The 22,163-nt window shown below is 38.4% G+C and overlaps 1 protein-coding gene across 1 annotated transcript in view; it reads right to left on the bottom strand.

Annotated features, from left to right (window-relative positions):
- Nucleotides 1-18,860, bottom strand: part of SYNM (synemin) — a 41,738-nt gene extending 22,878 nt beyond the window's left edge. The window contains 3 exon segments of the mRNA XM_020963994.2: nt 13,376-13,500; nt 17,919-18,580; nt 18,583-18,860. Coding sequence (XP_020819653.1) covers nt 13,376-13,500; nt 17,919-18,580; nt 18,583-18,724 — 929 coding nt within the window. The 5' untranslated portion in view covers nt 18,725-18,860.
- Between the last annotated feature and the right edge of the window lie 3,303 nt (nt 18,861-22,163).

Genomic DNA, 22,163 nt, shown 5'->3' with positions numbered 1-22,163 from the left:
CCCCACCCACCAAAAAAAGAATAAAGTACTAACATTTTAAAATTTAAAACAAAATATATAAACACACATCATTTAACATAAGTTGTTACCTTCTGCTATTCCCACCAATCCCTAAAAGATCAGGCATTTAAAAAAATTTCTTAGTTACCATATTTTGCTCCAGCAAACATATCAATTTAGTTTTAGAGTGCAAGAACACTTCAGGGATACACAATGGATTTATTTCTGGGTATTTACAATTATAATTTAATTGTGGCAAATGGATCCATGACCATTATTATTATGTAGAATGTCCCCAAAGTTTTAAACTATTAAAGCTTAAATTACATTCCATACTTCTTGGTGCAACTGAATGACTTAGTTTCTGGTGATATTATCAGTACTGACTAAGCCAAGATGGATAAAAAAAACAACTTTCACCAGAATTTGAGCATTGGTTTTTATTGTTTGCTTTTTGGTCTACACAATCCCAAATACAGGGGGTTTTTTCCAGTAAGTTGAATAAAGTAGAGCTGGATTCACCATGTCATCTAATACTTCTAATGCCATGAAGAAAATACCTCTAACTATGTCACAAGCCTTTTTTTTTTGTTTTATATGATGCAAAGTAATCTATTTGAATGAATTCTCTCTTTCCAGCTGGGTTTCAGAGTTGCTCAGTTGCTTAGGGCAGCGAGGCAGTGCAGTAGATAAAATACTAGGTCTGAAGTCAGGAAGTTCTGAGTTCAAAGACACTTGCTAGTTGTGTGACCATGGATAAGTCACTTAACTCCTATTTACCTCAGTTCCTCATCTGCAAAATGGAGACACACTGGAGAAAGAAATGGCAAACTACTCCAGGTCTTTGACAAGAAAACCCCATAGACAAGTCCATGGAGTCACAAAGAGTAGGATACAACTGAATGACTGAATAACATACAACCTCTGAGTGCTTGGCTAGTTTTGGGGGCAGCTGGTGGTGCAATGGATAGAATGTTGGGTCTGGAGTCAGGAAGAGCTGGGTTCAAATCCAGCCTCAGACACTTACTAGCTATGTGAACCTGGGCGAGTCACTTAACCTCTGCTTGCCCTAATTTCCTCATCTGTAAAATAAGGATAATAATAGCACCTACCTCCCTGGGTTGTTGTGAGGATCAAATGAAATAATAATCGTAAAACACTCAGCACAGTGCCTGGCACAGAGTAAATATGATGTAAATGTTAGTTATTGTTAGTAGTATTCTCTAAGCTATACTGCTATCCCACTAGACAGTTAACAAACTACAGTCATTTCCTGGAATGGTCCTCCTTTTAGATTCTGGTATATAACAAAGATATAATTCTAAATTATAGCCTCTCTCTCCAAGAGAAATGATTTTATCAAAGCAAAGGAAGTACAGAGAAGAGCTAGATGGGAAATATCTTCTTTCATTATTCTCCCTAACCCTTCTTCCTGCCTCTCCCTTGCCTACCCAACCCCCAACACCACTCCCCATCAATACACACAAAAAAGCTTCCACTTAGGCTCTTCAGTGTCTGATATAGGACCCTGAGAAAACTAAGAGAAGGGTGATTTTTCATCACTTAATAAATAGAAGGATGTAAATCAGGAAAATGGAGAATTTGACTGAGGATGTTTGACTGCTGTGATGACAACAGTCGTTCAGTTGCTAGAGAAGTGTATGAAGTCATTAAAAATAAGTTCCAAGAAATACACTGGATATGGCAAAGGGCACCAGGAACCGTAGCCAACTTAGAGCTGACAATATGACTACTGAAAATGAACTGCAGTAGAAAACAGAGATCCCTCAAAGTCTAGGTCGGAAGAGTGACTCAGTGTTGTGTGACATGTCACACAATTTGTTTCCATTCATTTAAACATGATTTCACCTTACAAATAAGATAATGAACACCAGGAGAGAAAAAAAGAAGGAAAAGGAAATTTGAAGGAAATACATGCTGTTTGTATTTTTCATGGAATAAATGTCTGGGAAAAAAATACATATAGAAGATAGTTCTACAGAGAAGCTAGTGGAAAAAAAAGAGGATTAGATATGTATTCCATGTACATTATATATATTTGTGTGTGTGTATAGGTGTGTGTGTATGTATGTGTGTATATATATACATACATAATGAAATGCCTTCTCTCAGGAAGATAAGTTTATATTTCCAGATCTTCACATTAAGTAAAACCATTAAGTACAACTGAAACTTGGCGTTCTTTTGACCAACCTGTCATATATAAATCTAAACAGTGTGACATACAAGTTCCCAGATGGATATAATTTTACTTGCCGGACAAATAACTGCATCAGCATTATAGAACACACTTTCAAGTTATAGATTTTCATCAGAAAGGATATGCTCTTTTATAACATATTGTATCAGCAAAATGAGTGGTGCCCTAAATAGTACACAGAGGCCTGACACAGAGACTTAATGATAGTAGCCAAGTTCTATTTCAGACTCACTCTCTCAGCCAACTTGTTGGGAAGGGTTAGGAGTATACTATAGCAAGGGTAAGGAGTGCCTTTTCTTGCTCAATTTTGATCTAACTGACCAAGGACTGGTTTGGAAGGGCTACAGAAATTCTGCCTATACCCTGCAAACACCAGTATTCTGAACAGTCTCTAATCTGGGAAAAGAGAGAGGAATAAGCATACGAAAGACTAATGCTGGGTAATATCTAGGAAAGGATATTCACAAATAAATATTTGTCTAGCATTCCAGGAAAGAGAAACCAAAAGGTCCAAATTATCTTCTTGGTAGAAAAAGTGTAAATATATAGATACAGCTCTGTGTGTGTGTGTGTGTGTGTGTGTGTGTGTGTATAACAGAGAGGGAGAGAAGAATTCCAGTAATATATTGATTAACTGGGATAGTTGGTGAATGGGTGGCTCTAAGTAACTATTCTAATTAGTTAGGGATTAGTTAGGCTATTTATGCAGTTAAATTGCCAGGACAAGAATATAGGGACCTACGTCTGAGACTCTGTTTTTAAACGATTAGAGTCGTATTTGTCTATCTTTCAATTACATATATTTAGAAATATAACACTTTGCAAATTTTCTATCTGGTAGATACAATCAATCTCAGGCTCAATATATTTTGAAAAAGACCTCTTTAAAATATGAAATTAAGGATGTCTTTTGTGGCTTTATCTAAACATAATAAACCCAAAGGGCAAAATAATAGCTATCCTCAGATTTTTCTAGCTGAAAAAAGAAAGTTGATTAAAAATTAAAAGCTTAAATTATAACATTAGGGATAGCTCTAAAAGACAGTGGGGTGACTGAAAAGAGATGATATAAAATATAAATAAACACCAACTTGTCCCTAGTCTTTTATTTAGAAAATGAATTTATTTAGAAAAATGAATCTAAACTAGGCATTGAATCAATTTTTTCCTTCTGATCAAAACTGTGCTTCCTATAGGTCAAAAGCAAGAACAGAAAGAAAAAAGCTTAAGAAGTTTTCAGGAAACTAAAAAATGATCAATAAATGGTTTGTAACCTAATCTGCAAACCAGAGATGATACAGATTTTCCTGTATTAGCCACAATTTTAAGAACCTTATTTTATGACCCTTGGCGGTTGTAAATAGCATATGAATGTCCTTCAAGGTGAATCCTGAAGGGTTTTTTGTACAAGTCCTCAAATCTTTCGGGGCTGCATCAGTCTCTTTGATTTAGGATCACAGACTTAGAGCTGGAATGGACCTTAGAGGTCATTCGGTCTAAAGTTTTCCTTTTGCCGATAAAGAAATCCCAGCCCAGAGATGTTAAGTGAATTACCTGAGATTACCTAGGTAGCAAATGGCAGAGCTGGGATTCAAACCGAGCTTCTGTGGCTCTAGGCCCTTCCATTGTGCCATGTTGTTACCTCATCAAGCTGCCAGACACCCTAGGAGCCCATTTAACCACTGAACAAGGATGCTACTATATTTCCTTCTCAGGAACACTTCAGCTTCATCCACAACACTAAGTTTTCTGAAGTAAAGGTCTACCATAGAGGTGTCACACATGTTATCTGGCTGCCAGTGCAGCCCATGTAACTGGGAAATATTTATCAAAATTAACAAAAATATGATAGAAAACAGATAATGTTAATACATGATCTTTTAAGTCAATATACAGCCCATAAGAATTCTTATGTAAGGTTGAGTGGTTCCAGTTTGATACCCTTGGTCTGCTAGATGCAGGGCTTTTAATGTGATGGATATTCTACTAACTATTCTATGGTTCCCAGATTACAAGAGAGAGTAGGTATTTTTCCATATAATGTGAACTTGTAATGTGATCTTTTACTTGTAATGCATCTTTATTAGACAATTGCGAAATTTCTAGTTTTTTTCTTCAGTCCTTTCCCCTCACTCTTCACTATGTTTACTCCTTAGTCTAGGCCTTCATAGTCTTCATATTTTTACCAGGTACTTCTCTCCTCCTCCCACCAAAACCAAAAGCAAAATCATCAATGGCTTCATATTGCTAACAGCACAAAAGCCAAACCACTCAGTCTAGAATTCAAGGGTCTTTACCATCTAGCCTCAACCTACCTTTTCAAACTTATTTCCATTTCCCTAAAACCTCTGCTAAAGCCATCCCAACTTATTCTCTGCTTTCCCAAATGTGTCTTATGCTTCCAGCTCCCCATTTTGCTAATACCACTTTTCTCATGCCCTCTCTCCTTCTTTCTGCCTATTTAAATCCTCTTTTTTTTTTAAAAAAAGAGCTAAGTCAACCTCCAAAGTCTCCATAAAGTACTCTCTGAAATGTCTAAAAATAATGCTGCCTCTTCTCAATTCCCGTAGCAACTGTCTACCATTAATCTGGCAATTAATTATGCACTGCCTTGTGACATTTCATCTATTAAACAGTGACCCTGGGAAAATTCCTTAATTGTACTGAACTTCAGTTTACTCATCTGTAGAATGAGAAGAATAATAGTTATATTACACGTCTCATAGGGCTGATGTTAGGATCAAATGAGATAATACATGTAAAGTACTTTCAAAATGTAAAGGGCTATATCAATATCAACTACTGCTTTTTTAAACTGTTATTTAAATCTTGAATTGTTAGCTTTTCTTGTCTCTTCAACTATGCTATGCACTCTTTTAAGGCAGAGACTCTTGTCTCAAACTTGTCTGTATGTACTACAGTGTATAGAGTATACTACTGTAATACAGTACGTATACAGTGCTTCCTTTGGTGTCTTGTACATAACTGGCACTAAATGTTTGTTGATTTTACTTGACTTACTACTTAAAGTAGTTATTAATAGACCATTAGTGTATTCTTTTTTCAGCTAGGTTTTTCTGTAAAATGTTCCTTGTGATCCATATGCCATTATCTGCCAAGGGATAGATAAGTAAATGACCACATCTCTATAGCCAAGATTAAAAATACTTAGAACAATCAAAAATAAAATAGACTATAAGTTCTGACAAGCTAGGAAGAATAAACAAATTCTAATATTTTTGTCTGGCTTTCAAACAAATAAAAAACCGTTCTTAAAGCCACTAATGGCCTCAATGTCCCATTTAATAAACTATTACATATCAGCGTGAATAATATTTACATTTCTATTTGTTGTGTTCAGTTATTTTTTAGTACTTAGTCCGCTAATGTCATGTCCTACATTTCTTCAGTTCTTTAAAAGTCTCTCTTCGGATTCCTTCCTTTGACGTAGGATTAATTTTTAAATGGCTGTTACCGTGGTTACATTATAGGGAGGCACAGTGGGAAGAATACCGACCTGGGAGCCAAGAGACTTGTAAGTAAAGTTCTAGTCTTGATTCTGCCACTAATTGTGCAGCCTTGGGTAAATCATTCAGCCTCTCTCACCTAGAAAGTGAGGAGGTTGAACTAGAATCTGAAGCTCCTTCTAGCTCTAATGTTCTATGAATCTGTGATACTTCAACATCTCTCTACAACTCACTAAACCTAAGGAAGGTCCCTCTGATCATTTGAATATAGGTATAGCTAGATGGAAATTAGTGAGTTTTCACCTGTGGCTGCTAATATTTCTGGCCTTTCAACTTTTCCTCATAAATCTTACCTGTTTTTATATCTCTTAACCTCATCTCCAGATTACCATTAGATTTATCCTAAAGGTTTACTTGGATATTCTTTATTTCTGTCCTTAACTAGCTGAGTAATCTTGAGTAAGTCCTATCACTTCCTTTGAACCTTAATTTCCTAATCTGTAAAATAAAATTGACCTAGATGATCTCTAAAGTCCCTTCCACTTTGGTATAAAACCAGCTACTTTCAACATTAAGTATCGTCTGCTTAATTAGCCATCTTATATCACATGCAAACCCATTCAGCTGAATAGTGTAATGTTATACAAGCTTAAAGAACATATCTTATGTTGTTATGTCTTATATTCTTATGTTCTTATATCTTACATTCAAAGGGGTGAAGGAGAAATGTTTCTGAGTCATTCTATATTCCAAGAGGTAATGGTTAGCAAAAACAACAACAAAACAAAACCCAGACTATCACTTTGCTTAAATGATTATTGTTGTTTCTCCTTCATTCTGGGAAAAGGATCATGACATTAGGAAGATGATGCCTTGACTTGCAAGTGAACTGGATTTAAGTGAGGGAGTGCTGTGCAAAGTCACCAGCCTCACTTTCTCCTCTAGAGCCATCTGGGTCCAGTGGTCAGATATACATCAGGCCAACTGGAGATGGTCCCGGCTGCAGCGGAAAACCTTGGCTTTTTTAGCTAAGGTGTTTCCCAGGTCTCAGTTTGACTGAGGCAACACCATTCAGTGATTAAGGCTGGGTAAGAAATGAGACAAAGAACGGCTTCTTTCACCCACTCAAAAAAAATCATTCTGGGAGGGGAAGATCCTCAGGGTTTCTGGCCAAAAGAGGAACAATTTCTATTTACACTCACTCAGAGCCAACAAGACACAAACAAGGACTAAGTGAGCCTTGGGCTGGGACCTATAGCTGGCCTGTCTATGAGAGCCAGAATGATTTGGGTTTAAGGCATTGTTCTTAAGAAAGAAATCTAGCCCAGTAAACCCCAAGATCTCTTTTGCGGAGACAGTACTGAGAGGGAAGAGGACTAAATGCAGTTATATTTAGGTCTTAATGGAAGTCGAGGAGGGGCAGATTTAGATTACTTATCAGGAAAATAAAATAAGTGCCCACATGATAACCGGAATCAACCAAGCGATAAATGCATCACTAACAAACTCCAAAGGAAATGAGAACAGATAAAAGTAAAAACACATCTCAGAAGAACAGGACAAGGGGCAGCTAGGTGGCACAGTGGATAGAGCACCGGCCCTGAAGTCAGGAAGACCCGAGTTCAAATCCAGCCTCAGACCAAACACTTGATACTAGCTGTGTGACCCTGGGCAAGTCACTTAACCCCAACTGCCTTTAAAAAAAAAAAGAACAGGACAAGATAAATAAACAAAAATTCAGAAGAAACTAACATCCTAAACTATCTTTAGCAGTATTTTAAAAACTCTTTTCTAGTTCAGATGTTTGACAGGATATACATGAAGATAGGGCCAATACCATCAAATGCAAGAACTAGAACAGACTTTAGAGATCATCTTGCCCAATCCCTCTGATTTTACAGATAAAGAAGCTTAGAGAGAATAATGGAGTTGTCTAAGATCACTCAAGTGGTGAGCAGAAGAATTGGGAATCGAACTCAGGTCCTCCAACTTCAAATACAATGTCCTTCGCACTGTTCTATACTTGAACTTGATATAAAGCTGGTTCCTAGACAAGTAAAATTTTATTGTGTATGTCTTTATATAAAAGCCCTGAAAAAAGATATACCCATATTCTGAATCATATGATTCTGAATCATATAATATAGACAGTAGGTGTGAGTTTGACATTAGAAACATAATTGTCCCTTTTAATTAACAACAACAAAACCTCCCTCAGGTGTGATATCCAGAGAAACACAGTTGTTCCTAACTCCTAAAATGCCTGGAGATCCACAAATGAATGATTTTCTACCTTTTCTCTCTTCTTTCCTCAACTTGCCCCCCAGAAACATAGTAAGACTGTTTCTGGAAGTAGTTGACTGAAGGGTCATCCCTTTGCCAAGTTTTGCTACAAGGTCCAGAATTTAGATTTATGCCAAGGTCTGAAACATACCACATTAGTGAAATACTTCTTCTTATGGATAATGTCTGCCACTCAAATTTTCAGTAGGATAAGTACTTTCAGTTAGGCATTTTAGGTAAAGTTGTCACAATGGGGAAAAATTGAGGTAAATTAGAATGAAATCATGAAAGAAAAAAGATTGTAGTCTCATTATCAGTAACTGTCAAGAATTTTAAAGAGTTGAGCCCATGGGAATAGCAAGACTGTCAGAATTCACTTAGCTGTGGCTTCCATGGGAATTTTACGTATACCAGCGCTGTTCTTTGTAAAGCAGAGCTGTAGAAAAATCAGAAATTTCACATTTTGGAGGGATTGTTAATCAAGATTTCTGAAGAACAAATACCACCTTGAAAAATGAAAAATAAAAGAACTGCACTAAATGGACTTTGGCACAAACCTGAATATTCATTTATTCTTATGAAATTTTAGCAGACTCACAAGAAACAAGGCTGTCTGTGGCCCTGAAACATAAGATTTAGAGCTAGAAGGGAATTCTGAGGTCCAAATTCTCTATAAAAGGAGAGAAGTGATTTGCCCAAGGTCACAGTGCAAATTTAATGGCAGAATCAGGACAAGCATCCACCTCTTAGGCTGATGTTATTTTCTACCTCACCATTCTGTCTTCCAGAAAGTAACACAAAATGTGGGGGGGGGGGGAAAGTCTAGAAGGTATGTTGAAATCAGGTAATCACAGGTGAAAACAAGGACATCATAAGCGCATAAATCATTTTAAATGGCTCTAATCCTTTACTTGCGTATGATAGCAACCCATTACTATTTAATTAATGTTCATTTGTCTGCATGTAATTACACTGTTCCATATCAGTGTTTTCTATCTTAAGCTGTAGGTACTGAACACAGTGCAGGCCAATACTCCTGATGAGGGTTATGTCATATAGATAAGTAGGCTTATATTTGTGCCAGGCTCTTAGGTATGGAGATTAGATCTCCCTTTAGAAAACCATATGGAAAAAATGAAGAATATGCAACCAGTTATATTAATCATTCATTTCCCTGAAAATGCTGATGGCTTCCTAATTTATTTATCAGAGAGCAAAGTCAGCATGACAGTTGAATTATGAAAGATCATCAATACTAAGAAGTAAACTCTGCATCCTGTGTCAGCTGCTTATTGTTTTAGCAACAGTGGCTAATGATAAATGCCTCAAAAATAGCCCAGACTCTAGAGCTCTCATAGACACCGTCTGTGTAGTCTCAGTATTCTCAGCAGAAAGAAACAAACAGCCCAAAGCCCAATCATACACAGGGTATGTAGGTCTCCTGACTCCATCTCAGTGACCTACCATTAGCAAATGGTAAAAAATTTAAACACTTTTGTAGTGAAACGCATCAGTAAAATAAACCATCTTACCCAATGAACAATATATCAAATACGAAGTCCTCATCAAATACTGAAAGTGAAAATATAATCTGACCTTTCGGAGTTTTACCAATTAATTTGTCAACTCATTTTAAAATGAGCCATTTGGTTTATAACTGTTCAACTCCAAGGAGTTTTCAAAGGTATGATGGGTGCCTGGCTTGGGAACAAAGGAAAAAGAAAGTCTTGTACTTGTTACAGAGATACACTCACACAGTATACTCAAAGAGTATATCTCACCTCCACGCTAGAGTACTACCAGGACTACCTGCTACAAAAGGGGAACAGGTTATTTTAAAGTCCTTATAGGGAGTGCTGGGACATTTTCCCCATTCTCTCTTTCTGACATTTGAGTATGAGGACAATGAGGTAGGTTTGCCCTAAGATGTGCATGGCAATGGATGGGGCTGGCAACTGGGAGAGACTGGAGAAGAGAGAAAGGGATGGAAGAGCAAAAAGGGAGAGCAGAAACAAGTGGGGCAGAGGAAGAGAAATCTGGAGGTTTTGCCCTCACTTTATATAGGGAAAGGACCCAGAAAGATGGGAGAACACTCAAACTCTCACTCTCCTGGCTTGACCAACTGGTGGGACAGACAGCCATGTTAAGGACCTGCTAGGAAGTTAGAAAGAGAAACATTCAAAGGCCCCACTCTAAATCAGCAGCAGAGAATGGACCAAGAGAGAACCTAAGGGAAGGAAGAACCCTATGCTAGATAAGCCCTTAGATTTGAGACGAAATGATTTAGGGTATACACATAACTTTGGTACCAAGTGTAACTCATTCAAGGATTTTGGTCTTGTTTTTCTTCTATCAATAAAACTTTATAATGTTGTAAACTGCATTTTCACAAGTGAGAATTCAGTCTCAGTATATTGGGTAGGAAGTGGCACGGTACCGCGCGCACGCACACACACACACACACACACACACACACACACACACCTTTTGCTTCTACCTCCTGGGTAGAAGCTGCAGGCAAACAGAATGAGAAAATTCTCTAAAGGGTATTAGAGTCTCTAACAAAGCAGTTATACACTAGTGACAATTCAATTTAGAAGTCAACCACAGCAAAGCTATCAAGTTGTGGACTTGATAATGTCATAGGGTAACATCTCTACCCTGAGTTGTCTTGAATAATTTCCTTTTTGAAAACTACATAGCTTGTATGGGACTACCATGCCCCAGAGAACAATTTCCCATCCTGATTACTCTCTATGAGGGCTCATCAAGATGACCAAAAGTACAACCTAGCCTCTCCATTTATTAAAAGAAAATTATTAATTAAAGCTTAACTTAGAAGCCTTTCTGAGAGAAGGAAATGAGAAAGAGACCAAAACTATAAACTTTCAACACAACTAAATAAATTTTAAAATCAGTCTTGCTTTTTATAAACATCACAGCAACCAAACAGACCTCAATAATCAAAATAATGGGTAGGATTAATAATAAGGTAGTGTGGAAGGAAGTGATGAATAGGATTTGGCGTCCAAAGGCCTTGATTCCAACAGCTGGATGACCATGAACTAGTCACTTCATACCTTTGGACCATGGTTTTACCATCTGTTTACAGTGGAGGCATGAATCTTTGCGGCTTCTCAAGAGCAGAGCTATTTGTCCGTGTTCTTTTCTAGTACTTTCTCAAAGGAGCCCTGGGATAATTTGCATGACCCAGACCAGCTACTCTGGGAGAAAATGAGAGTGGAAACATAAATGTAAAGAGAATTGGCTTACCCTCTTCAAGCTCCTTAAGATTACATGGAAGGTACTGATGCAAGGGTAGGACATACCACTTAGAACTGGGAGAGGGAAGAGATAAATAGGGCAGATTCACCTTAATTAAGCTAGCAGTGGAAACAGACTTAATTGAGACAGTAGAAGATAGTTCCCATAGCATCTGAAGAATCCTTTGTTTATGGAGTATGGTTAAGACATTCAGTTATGAAAAAAAAAATTAAGTAGACTAGAAACATTTTGGCTCCAGAGGCACGAAAGAGATATAATAATATCAGCAAAAACTTTGGCTGGGAGTTGAGAGGTGAACAAATGAACAATGCAACCTCTCCCCTTACTGGAGCCGTACTGCTCCACCCAAAGAAGGGGCAAAAAAATTCTCCTGGCTCTTATTTACCATGTAAATAAGACCTGTTCTGTATGACCTCTTTCGAGCTTGAGTTGCTTACGAGGACAACTAGGACTATCATTGGGGAGTGCCAGATATTGACATTTTCATGCTTCCTCTGAGTGGAGTAAACAAGCCAGAGGAGCTTAGAGAACTCTAAAGTATAACCATGCCTTTGTGTTAGGAAGTAGCCTCTGTCACATCAGCCATATGTAAAAGGGAAGTTTGCAGCTAGTCAGTCTCTAATGTCAAGGGATCCAGGGTTCTCTAATTTTTCCCTATGAGTTCTGAAAGCTTTATCAAAAGCCCTCTCAATTCACCTGAGAAATTTTTCACTAGCTCTACCTACGGTCCTCATAACAGCCAGAAGAGAAGTATATCTACATTATACAAGTGCATTATACATGAGTGCAATATGTGTGCAGCATAATGGTGTACATATGTCTGCAGTTCCATCCTGACTTCTCAAGTTCATCATTATTATTGCTGTTGTCCTTGTTGATAACAATTTTATTGCAAATAACTATAATATACCCAATGTTTTACAGCTTACAAATCCCTTTCAGATATGTCTCATTTGATCCTCATAACAAATCTGTTACATAAACAGTAAAAGGATTTTCAAGATGAGGAAACTTAGGTTCCTAGATGTTGTGACTCACACAAGATCACACAGCTAGTAGACAGTGGGACTAGAATAGAAGCCAAGCCTTCTGACTCCCAATTAGGGGGGAAAATAGGGACTGGGCCTACAATTTCATGGAACTAGGGAACTCCTAGGTAAAGAAACTCCCACCAATTCAAGTTAGCATGCTCTGTGCAACTTAAAATCGTGTGTGTATGCATATGTATATATATATATATATATATATATATATATATATATATATATATATATATACATATATGTGTGTGTGTGTACATATGTGTGTATATACATATATATATATATGTATATATATATGTATATATATATATATATATATATATATATAGAGAGAGAGAGAGAGAGAGAGAGAGAGAGAGAGAGAGAGAGTTGTCTAGATCACTGAGAGATTAAGCAGCCTCCCCAGGTTCACAAAGCTAGTATTGCCAGAGGCAGGATTTGAAGCCATGTTTTCCAGGCTCTATAACCAGCTTGCTATCCAACCTATCCTCCTCCTTTCTCTCTCTCTCTGACCCCGAATCACGTACACAAAATAGGGAATAGTTCTTCCCTTCTAACCATGCTCCATATGAAGGCACCTGTCCTGATGACAGCCCATTGACTTACATTTCAAGTAGGAAAGAAAACTAGGATTCCACAATTTTCCATTCATTTTTGGCTACTCTAAATTTAAGACATCTGCTTAGGACTCCAAAATAATTGCCTTGTGTATGCTTTGGAGATATCTTGTACGAAGCTAAATCTTCAGAGTTGAAACAAAACAGAGGAATGGGTTAAATCTATCTAGTGCATCTGAGTAAAAAAGATAGGAAATCTGTAATCAGTATTGATGAAGGAGAAAAAAAAGCTAAGCAAACCAATTTTCCAATGTGAACACTAGGGAATCCATTGGATAATTTACTTGGCATTGTTTCATTTTGACTATGCAACTCTGGCCTTGAAATTCAAAGAGATGCTTTCTACCTTTCAAAATGTGGCAGTGATAATAACAACGATGTTTTCTTAAGAAGAAAAATGTCTAGTGAATTTGATACTTCTATCTTCAAAGAACAAAATATAACACTATTTTTCCTTACCGGTAAGTTGCAACTTCAAGATTTAGGCCTGTTTTCACTTGTAATAGTTCCTGGTAGTCCTTTAGTCGATCTGTCAGGGTCATGGTCAAATTCTGCTTTTCATCTTCTAGGCAGTCAATTACTCTCTAAACAGAAAGAAGGGCTTTTACGTTGGGGGGGAAATGTTTTACTGAATCAAAAACTCACGCTGACAAATTTCAGCCACTATATGAGAGAAAACCCATTAGAGTTTGTTAAATATGCATGCCAGACTGATTTTGAATATTGCATCCTATACAAATGCAAATATTTTAATAAGGGGTTGAAATAAAAATCTGAAATAAAGTAGATTTCAATTGGCTTAAATGTTACATATTACTGAGAATACAGCAACTTTTGTCAACATTATGCTTTTTTCAATATCATTTTTTCTAGTACACTATACTAAAGAAGGAAATTAATTCAGTGAGTCAATCAAAATGCAGAGAATCGAGTCCAGATTAGAATTTAGAGATCAAAAAACTAATTTTTAGAAGTTTAAATTTTTTTTTAAATTTGTAAAAGTTAAAAATTTTAACAAGTCCCCAAATCTAAATCAAGAATAAAAATTCTTAAAATACAAAAACATGCTATCCCACAGTTATATACATATAAAAAATTTATACTACAAATCCTATCATATTTTAAAGTCCCAGTTCAGGTAATATATTTAGTAACTGATTAAAAATAAATTTAAAAGTTAAAAGATTTAATTATACCAGTTAACATTCCTGAAAATTGAAAACTTAGCTCTTGCATTTGCCAAAATTATTGTTCTTTAACTCAAATGTAAACAGTACAATAGTTTCATTTCTGGCATTTTATGATTTTGTGCTTCTTAATGAATCTTAAATTGATTTTCTACCTGGAGAAAAAGAGTGACAAGGGTAAGATTTCATAAATAGAAATAAATTCATTTGGCATTCAATACTTTCCTTTTAAAATTAAAAGATATCATTGTTTCTTAATTCTAAATGACATAAAATTGCTCTTTTAATCACTTACATTTGTAGTACTAAATCAGACACTTGTTAAAGATTAGAATTAGGTTTCCTTTTCTATGATGCTATAGTTGCTAATAAAAGGGACTTGCTAAATTAGTTCCTCAAAACAGAATGACAATTTACTATCACAAATTCAAGAATTGATCCCAATAATGATAATCAGATAAGCAGGGGTGGGCTTTTTTGTACCCCTTATATCATATAACAATATTCTGTTTTAGCAACAGTTATTTTAATCACTTTAAAAAAGACAAACACAATTTATAAATTTGATAAAGTTATAGTAGCACAGTCTTAGATCTATCATCTAATGGAACCACTTTATTTTACAGATGAGGAAACTGAGGTCCACTTAAAGAGGTTAAACGACTTGCCCAAAGTCATACAATTAATAAATGGCAGAGCTGCGATTTGAGCCCAGTTCCTACAATTCTATATACCTCTCTCTTTTTCAAAAATTTATTTTATTTTTAGGGGCAGGTAGGTGGCATAGTGGATAGAGCACTGGCCCTGAAGTAAGGAGGACTTGAGTTCAAATCTAGCCTCACACCAACCACTTGACACGTACTAGCTGTGTGACCCTGGGTAAGTCACTTAACCCCAACTGCCTAAAAAAAATATATTTTATTTTTAATTGATGGAATAAAGCAAGCAGTTCCATTACATACTATGTGTATATATATATATGTGTATATATATATATATGTATATATATATATATACAATAAAAAGATGACTGCACATGAAACTGCAAATCTACTATGCATAACTTGCTATTCTTTTCAAATATGCAACAAAATTATCATGTAAATTTCTTTTTTTCCCTTTTTTTCTTCCCTCTTCTTTCCCTTTTTTTTCTTCTCTCCCTCATCCTAGAGATGGCTACCATTAGACACAAATAGATACAGCTGTAAAATTATTCTATACATACTTCTACTTATCAGTTCTTTTTCTGAATGCAGATTACATGTCTTTTATAATTAATTGGGGTATTTATAATAATCAAAATAACTTATTCACTCAAAGTCTATTCTATATACCTTTCTCTTTCTACCACAACATTTATGTGTTATCTCCCGAAAAGGGCAGGATTATTAGTGAACAGGTCAAGCAGGTCATAGATGAATGAAGGTAGGAATCTCAGTTTCCTCATCTTTAAAATGAGGGCTTTGGATTAGAGATCTCTAAGATCCCTTCCTAACTGGAAAAAATTCCCTCCAATTTGTCCAATTACATTACTGATTCATGAGAGTAAAGAAACCACACTCTATGGGGATTTTGCGTGCCTTCTCATCCCCAATGCCCCTCCCTCTTGTTTTTTTACAGAAATTTAAAGGTCAGGCCAGAAAAAAAAAAAGAAATCTTGGGTCTGTTGTATAGAGATTATGTTTTGTTAATCCAAAAAGAATTAACTCTCTTTTAACAGTACTGATTGATTCAGCACTCTGCTGTTGATAAGCATTACAAAAATGCTGACAACACACAAATGAGACATTTGTGTTCATATTCTCTAATGCACATATCACGATCCATTCAAGAGAACTGATCGGAAAGATTTTCCAGACATACTTCAATACCCTTAATCAAAGAATTTACTCAATACAACTAAGTGGATTAATACATTTTGGAAAGATTTTTCTATTTTACGCATACAGGATTTTCTGGTTAACAGGGACAGCTAGAAAACCCAACTGGTCAGCATTCCTGTTAATCAAGGTTTTGTCATATCAGCTTTATGACAAAAGCCGTTTCACTAATTCAGAGGGTCTTATGCAACAAGAGGTTTTACAGGCAGCACCATAGCCTGTTTCTTAATGGTTGCTGAACTCATAAGTTTAGGGTTGGGGTACCCAATTAGATCACAAACTGAGAGGAGGTACCCTGTATTAAACTTTGTATGCCTCAGGGAACACATCATAGCATTGGGCATATGAAAGATACTCAATAAACATTTGCTAATTTGACACCAGACTGGAGATATTATATAAGGTTTGTTGTCATTTAAGCAAAGGAATAAAACTCTTAAAAAAATACTAAAATGTTTTTTAAGGAAGGCTAATCTTAGTAATACAACAATAATTGTGATTATATATATTATACCTACATTTGAAGTATTTTTACATTTATTATTTATTCATAAGAATTCTGAGATTCTGTTTTCTCCAGCGTAGAAATGGAGATACTGAGACACAGAGAAGTTAGCTGCTTTGCCTAAAATGATGAAGCTAGCTTCAAGCTAATGTTTCCCAAGTCTCCTGCCTCCTCAAAATTTTTCATTTTTCTCTTGCCTAAAAAGGCCACAAAGTCAAAACGGCACAGTTTGCTGCAAACTGATCTTGTAAAGTGTGCAGTTACATAATTTTAAAATTATCACCTCAGAGAACCACTGGGGAACAATCAGGATTATTTACAAAAACGTCTGGTGGAAACTGAAGGAGGATTGTGCCAACTGCATCCTATGCTAAATAACGTACAACTCTAGGAGTTATTTACTTGTAAGAAAGTATGATTTTTACTTTTCCTATATATTAACTGCTTATATTAATCAAATGCAAGAGGTAGGGTATGATCTTGTAAAAATGTCATACCTAGGCATTATTTTTCATGATTCCTTAGAATTGAGTAGAGAGAGTAAAATCTGACTGAAATTTCTAACATCCAATATTATAACCGATTAAGCTATTTATCACATATTCCTGCCATCCCAAGAACAAATAAGGGAGTTCCTCAATATATAGAGCCAAGTGATGAACCAAATTTTTTTTCTTACAAATTAAGATGGGGAGATACATTTCCCTATATGAAAAACTCATAGCTTCCAAAAGCCGACCCTGACACAGCTGAGAGAGCCCCACCCCCACTCGCTGGATGGAAATGGCTGGGCCATTGCCCAGTGCATTTCTCAAAGGTTTCCTCCTTTCTCCGCCTCCAAACACAGACATGCGTGCAAGGGCGGATGACAGACCTTCCTAGCATTTGCCCCTAATTTGGTTTTCTCTGGGATCGTACCCTGGTATGAACGTTCTCTGGTGATTAAGCACGTTTGCCACTGAAATAATACCCTTCGATAACAAACCAGGGGATCACTATACACTTCCCTCTAAAGAATCCTACTCCCCAAAGCAAAGTTTCATTCCCCTGAACCTTTGGTGCAATGACTCCGCCCCAGGGTGGCCAGAAAAGTCGCCGACTCATGGACTGCTGTGGGGGAAGGCTTGGCTTTCCATGTTGAGATGGAGATGCAGAAGAACCACAAAAAGCAGAGACGTTATCCCAAAACCGTCCCGAGGAAACGTAATTCAAGCAGAGTGGGATAATGGAAAGATGTGGGTGTCAAGAGATCTGAATTCGAGTTCTTTCTGACATTTCCTAGCTGTGGGATCACTTAACCTTTCTGCGCCTCTATTTACTCATCTGTAAAATGAGGCTAATCCCACTTACATGCTCTCCTTACAATGTGTTTGGGGGGAAAGTGCTTTGTATGTCTTCAAGTGTTATATCACTGAGTTTTTATTACACACCTGGTTCTCTTCCATCTCCAGGTCGTAGTTTTCCCTCATCCTCAGGAGCTCTTCCTCTAGCCTCTGGCGCAGCTGGTCCAACTCTTGCGCCTCTCTGTGCAGGGACTCCACTTCGAGCTGGCAGAGCCGCTTCTCCTCCTCCGCCTCCTGCCGACTCTCCTGCCCCAGCCTCACCTTGTCCTCCAGCTCGCGCACCTTGTCCTGGTACAACTGGAAGGTCTCCTGCCAGGACTCGGACACCAGGAGGGCGTAGCTGTCGTGCACCTCCCGCAGATCGAGCTGGGGCTCCCGGGGCGGCTGGCGCGCGCGGAATCGCATGGAGTAGGTGGACACCTGCTGCCGCAGCTCTCGCACGTCCCGCGCGTGCCCCTCCAGCAGACGCTGGTGCTCGTCCTGCAGGCGGCCCAGCAGCCCTTCCAGGGCCGCCCGGGCGTCCAGGGCCTCCTTCAGCTGCAGTCGCTGCGCGCCCAGCTCGGCGTCCAGCTGGCCCCGGACCGCGCGCGCCTCCCCGCTCAGCCTGCGCAGTTCCTGTAGCTCGCGCCACAGGCTGTCCCGCTCCTCCTCGGCCAGGGACTTGTCCCAGCTAAGCTCATCCAGCTGCTGCCTCAAGCTGCTCACCTCCGCCTGGTAGCGCCCCTGCCATGCCGCCCACCAGTCCTCTTCCCTCTCCGGTTATGCAGCTCGTCCAGGAGCTGCTGGTTCTCCTGCTCCAGCTGCCGCACCCGAGACACATAATCGTACAGGCGGGCGTTGAGTTCCTGAAGCTGAGCTTTCTCATCTCCCCCAAGCAGCCTCCAGTGTAGCATTTTGGCTTGGTTTTGGGGGGGCGGTGGAATTTCGGGATGAGAACTGTGCCCCTCCTTTCCAAGATTTGACCCCTCCCCCCACTTCTCCTCTTGCAGCAGAGGTGAAGATCCTGCAGCTCCGGAGTCCTACAGACTCTGGAGCTACCGCTGGGAAAGCAACATGACATAACGGAGGATTGGGTGGGGTTCGGTAAGGGGGCCAGCAGGGAGCTGTCTCCTTGGCCAGGGTCTCCAGCCAATAGCAGCTTTGGACGAACCCCGACCGCTATAGCCAAACAGCGCCCTCTGCGGGAATGACCCACCACGAGACCCAATTCAGAACTGCACTTCTAACATCTGTAAGAGTGGAACATGTTTCAACCCAGAACAAAACCCCACTAGTAGTGGAGAGTGAAAGAGGGTTTGGGGGTGCAGGGAAACTGGCCTCCTGTTGGTGACACATATAAACACACTAAAAACAACCATCCCATCTGCCTGAGTGAGTTGGTCTCTAAGGCTGACCCCATTACACCAGATTTGGTGAGTCTAGCTCTGGACTTAGAAATAAGGAATATCCAGATAGCAAGTAGCGGAGCCAATATTCAGACACAGGTCTTAGGGTACAGATTTAGTGCTCTTACACCTACGCCAGCTGAAGCAGTGAAGAATAGTGAATGGAGAGCCTTCCTTTCCTTTCTTCCTTAACTCTATGCAGTCTAGCTTCTGACTCTATCATTCCACCAAAACACTGCTCTCTCCTAAGTCACTAATGATCTCTTAATTGCCAGATCTAGTGACTTTTTCTCAATCTTTATTCTTCTTGACCTCTTTGCAGCCTCTGACGTTGCTAATAATTTCATTCTTCTTGATTTTCTCTAGATTTTCATGATCCTGTTCTCCTAGTCTTCTCCCTATCTGTCTCATCTCTGTCTCCTTTGTTGGATCTTCATCATCAGACCTGTTAAGAGTGGAGATCCCCCACGGCCCTCTTCTCCGTTTATACTATATTGCACTTAGCAATCGCGTGGGCTCCCACGGTTTCAATGGTCATCTTTGCTCTGCTGATTTCCAGAGCTACTTCTACAACCCCAACTTCTCATCTCCAGTCCCACTTCTCCAACTGCCTTTTAGACATTCTCCAATTGATGTCCCATAGACATCTTAAATTCAGCATATCCAAAATGGAACTCATTATCTTTCCCCAAAATCCCCCCACGCTTCCTAAATTTCCTATTACTGTACAGTGCACCACCATCCTCCAAAGTCACCCAGCCTTGCAACCTAGGTATTATACTTGACACTTCACTGTCTTACATCTCCTCCTCTCCCTGTCCCCATATCCAATCAGTGGCTAAATCCTGTTGTTCCTACCCTTATATTATCTCTCATGTATGCCCCCTACTCTCCTTAGACAGTACCATGACCCTGGTGCAGGCCCTCATTACCATATGCCTGGATTATTACAATTGTCTGCTGGTTGTATATCTGCCTCAAGCTTCTCTCCACTTCAATCAATCCATCTTCTTAAAACACAAAATCTGATCATATCACTCCCCTACTCAAAAAACTCCAATGACTCCCTATCACCTCTAGGATAAAATGTAAAATCCTCTTTGGGGCTTTCAAAGCCTTCATAATCTAGCCACTTTCTACCTTTCCAATCTTCTTACACCTTACACCTTTTCCATGTACTCTGTGATGCTTATCTCTTAGCTGTTTTTCAAACATCTATCTCCCAACTCTGGGCATTTTCACTGTTGTTCTCTGTGTCCAAAAGATTCTCCCTTATTTCCATCTCCTAGCTTATCTGCCTTCCTTTAAGTCTCAGCTAAAGTCTTACCTTCTGCAAGAAGCATTTCCAGTCCTCCTTAATCTTAGTGCCTTCTCTCTGAGATTACCTATAATTTATCTTGTATATACTTGATTGTAGAACAGTTGTTTGCATGCTGTCTCTAACATTAGACTGCAAGATACTTTAGAACAAAAGCTGTTTTTTGTGTTTTGTTGTATCCCCAATATTTAGTCTAGCACCTGGCACATACATAATAGATGCTAGTTGATAATATAATAATGGTTGATAAATGCTAGTTGATTGACTCTCAGCCAGGAAGATCTGAGTTCAAATTTATCCTGACATATATTGGATATGTAACCCTGGACTAATTATTTGACCTCTCAGTGTTCTAGGTGATTCTTTAAGACAATAAGTTACAATGAATGCAATGGAATACTATTGTGCTGTAAGAAATTATGAAGGTAATGGTTTCAGAGAAATATGGAAAGACCTGTATGAATTGATACAAATTGAAGGGAGAAGAACCAGGAGAACAATTTATGCAATGACATAGTGGAGGATGAAGCATAGTTTCTTCTCTTTCCTCCTTTCTTTCTTCCTTCCTCTTATTTTTTTTGGAATTAGTTAAAGTGGGAATTTGTTTTGTGTGACTATGCATATTTGTTTTGTTTTGTTTTTGTTTTCTTTGCTAGGCAATGGGATTAAGTGACTTGCCCAGGGTCACACAGCTAGTAAGTATCAAGTGTCTGAGGCTGCATTTGAACTCAGGTCCTCCTGACTCCAGGGCTAGTGCTCTATCCACTGTGCCACCTAGCTGCCTCATACATATTTGTTTTGGATTTTGTTTTTCTTGCCTTCTCAATGGATGGAGAAGTTAAGAGGTGGAGAGAATTAGTAACAAAAATTAAAATAAGATTGAATTTTTTAAAAGACTATAAGTTCAGGTAACTAAAAGTTACCTGAATTAGTAGAGGTGGTGTCCTCATCTAGGAATTAAAATTTACAAATGAAACAAAATGTCTAGATCTGTCCCTATACCTACCATTGTAGGTGTATGCTTCAGTAGAATTATTGTATACTTCAGTAGAATTAGAGACTCCTTTCACTTATCTCACTTGCTGTGAACAAAATCACAACATCAAAGTTCCTTAACCTCCTTAACAAGCACACCTAAAGAAAGAAGCAATAGTCCTAAGACTATTAGAGATATAACTTTCACTGAACCTGTAGTAAAGGTTCGTGATAGATTCTCATGGTATAGACATTGAGGCACTTCTAACAACATGGTCATTGCATGTAAAACTTGCTTCATCATTTCCCTTCCGAAGTGGGAAAAGTCCCAGCAAAAGCACAGTAACTCAAAGACGCTGGAAAATACTTCCTAGGGACTGGTCTGTAGCCCTACTACTTCTCTCTCTTGCAAGGTCCCACTTGACTCTTTTCCCTTATTCCCCTTGCTTCTGTGTCTGTGTCTGCATTGTTACAAAGGCCCAGTTTTACCTACATTTGTAAGGGTTGATTGTCTTTCCTACTGCAGGCAGCCTACGTTGGGATGAACATATCAGAGCAAAACTCCTAGTACAAGTGACCATTCCTGGTGCCTCCTTGTCTCTGCAGCTGTTGAACTGCCCTTTTTGTTGTAGAATGTTAACATTATCATAGCCT

This window comes from Phascolarctos cinereus, unplaced genomic scaffold (genome assembly GCF_003287225.1).
Source record: "Phascolarctos cinereus isolate Bilbo 61053 unplaced genomic scaffold, phaCin_HiC Scaffold_3;HRSCAF=262, whole genome shotgun sequence".
Lineage (NCBI taxonomy): Eukaryota > Metazoa > Chordata > Mammalia > Diprotodontia > Phascolarctidae > Phascolarctos > Phascolarctos cinereus.
This window is presented reverse-complemented; position numbering and strand designations above follow the sequence as displayed.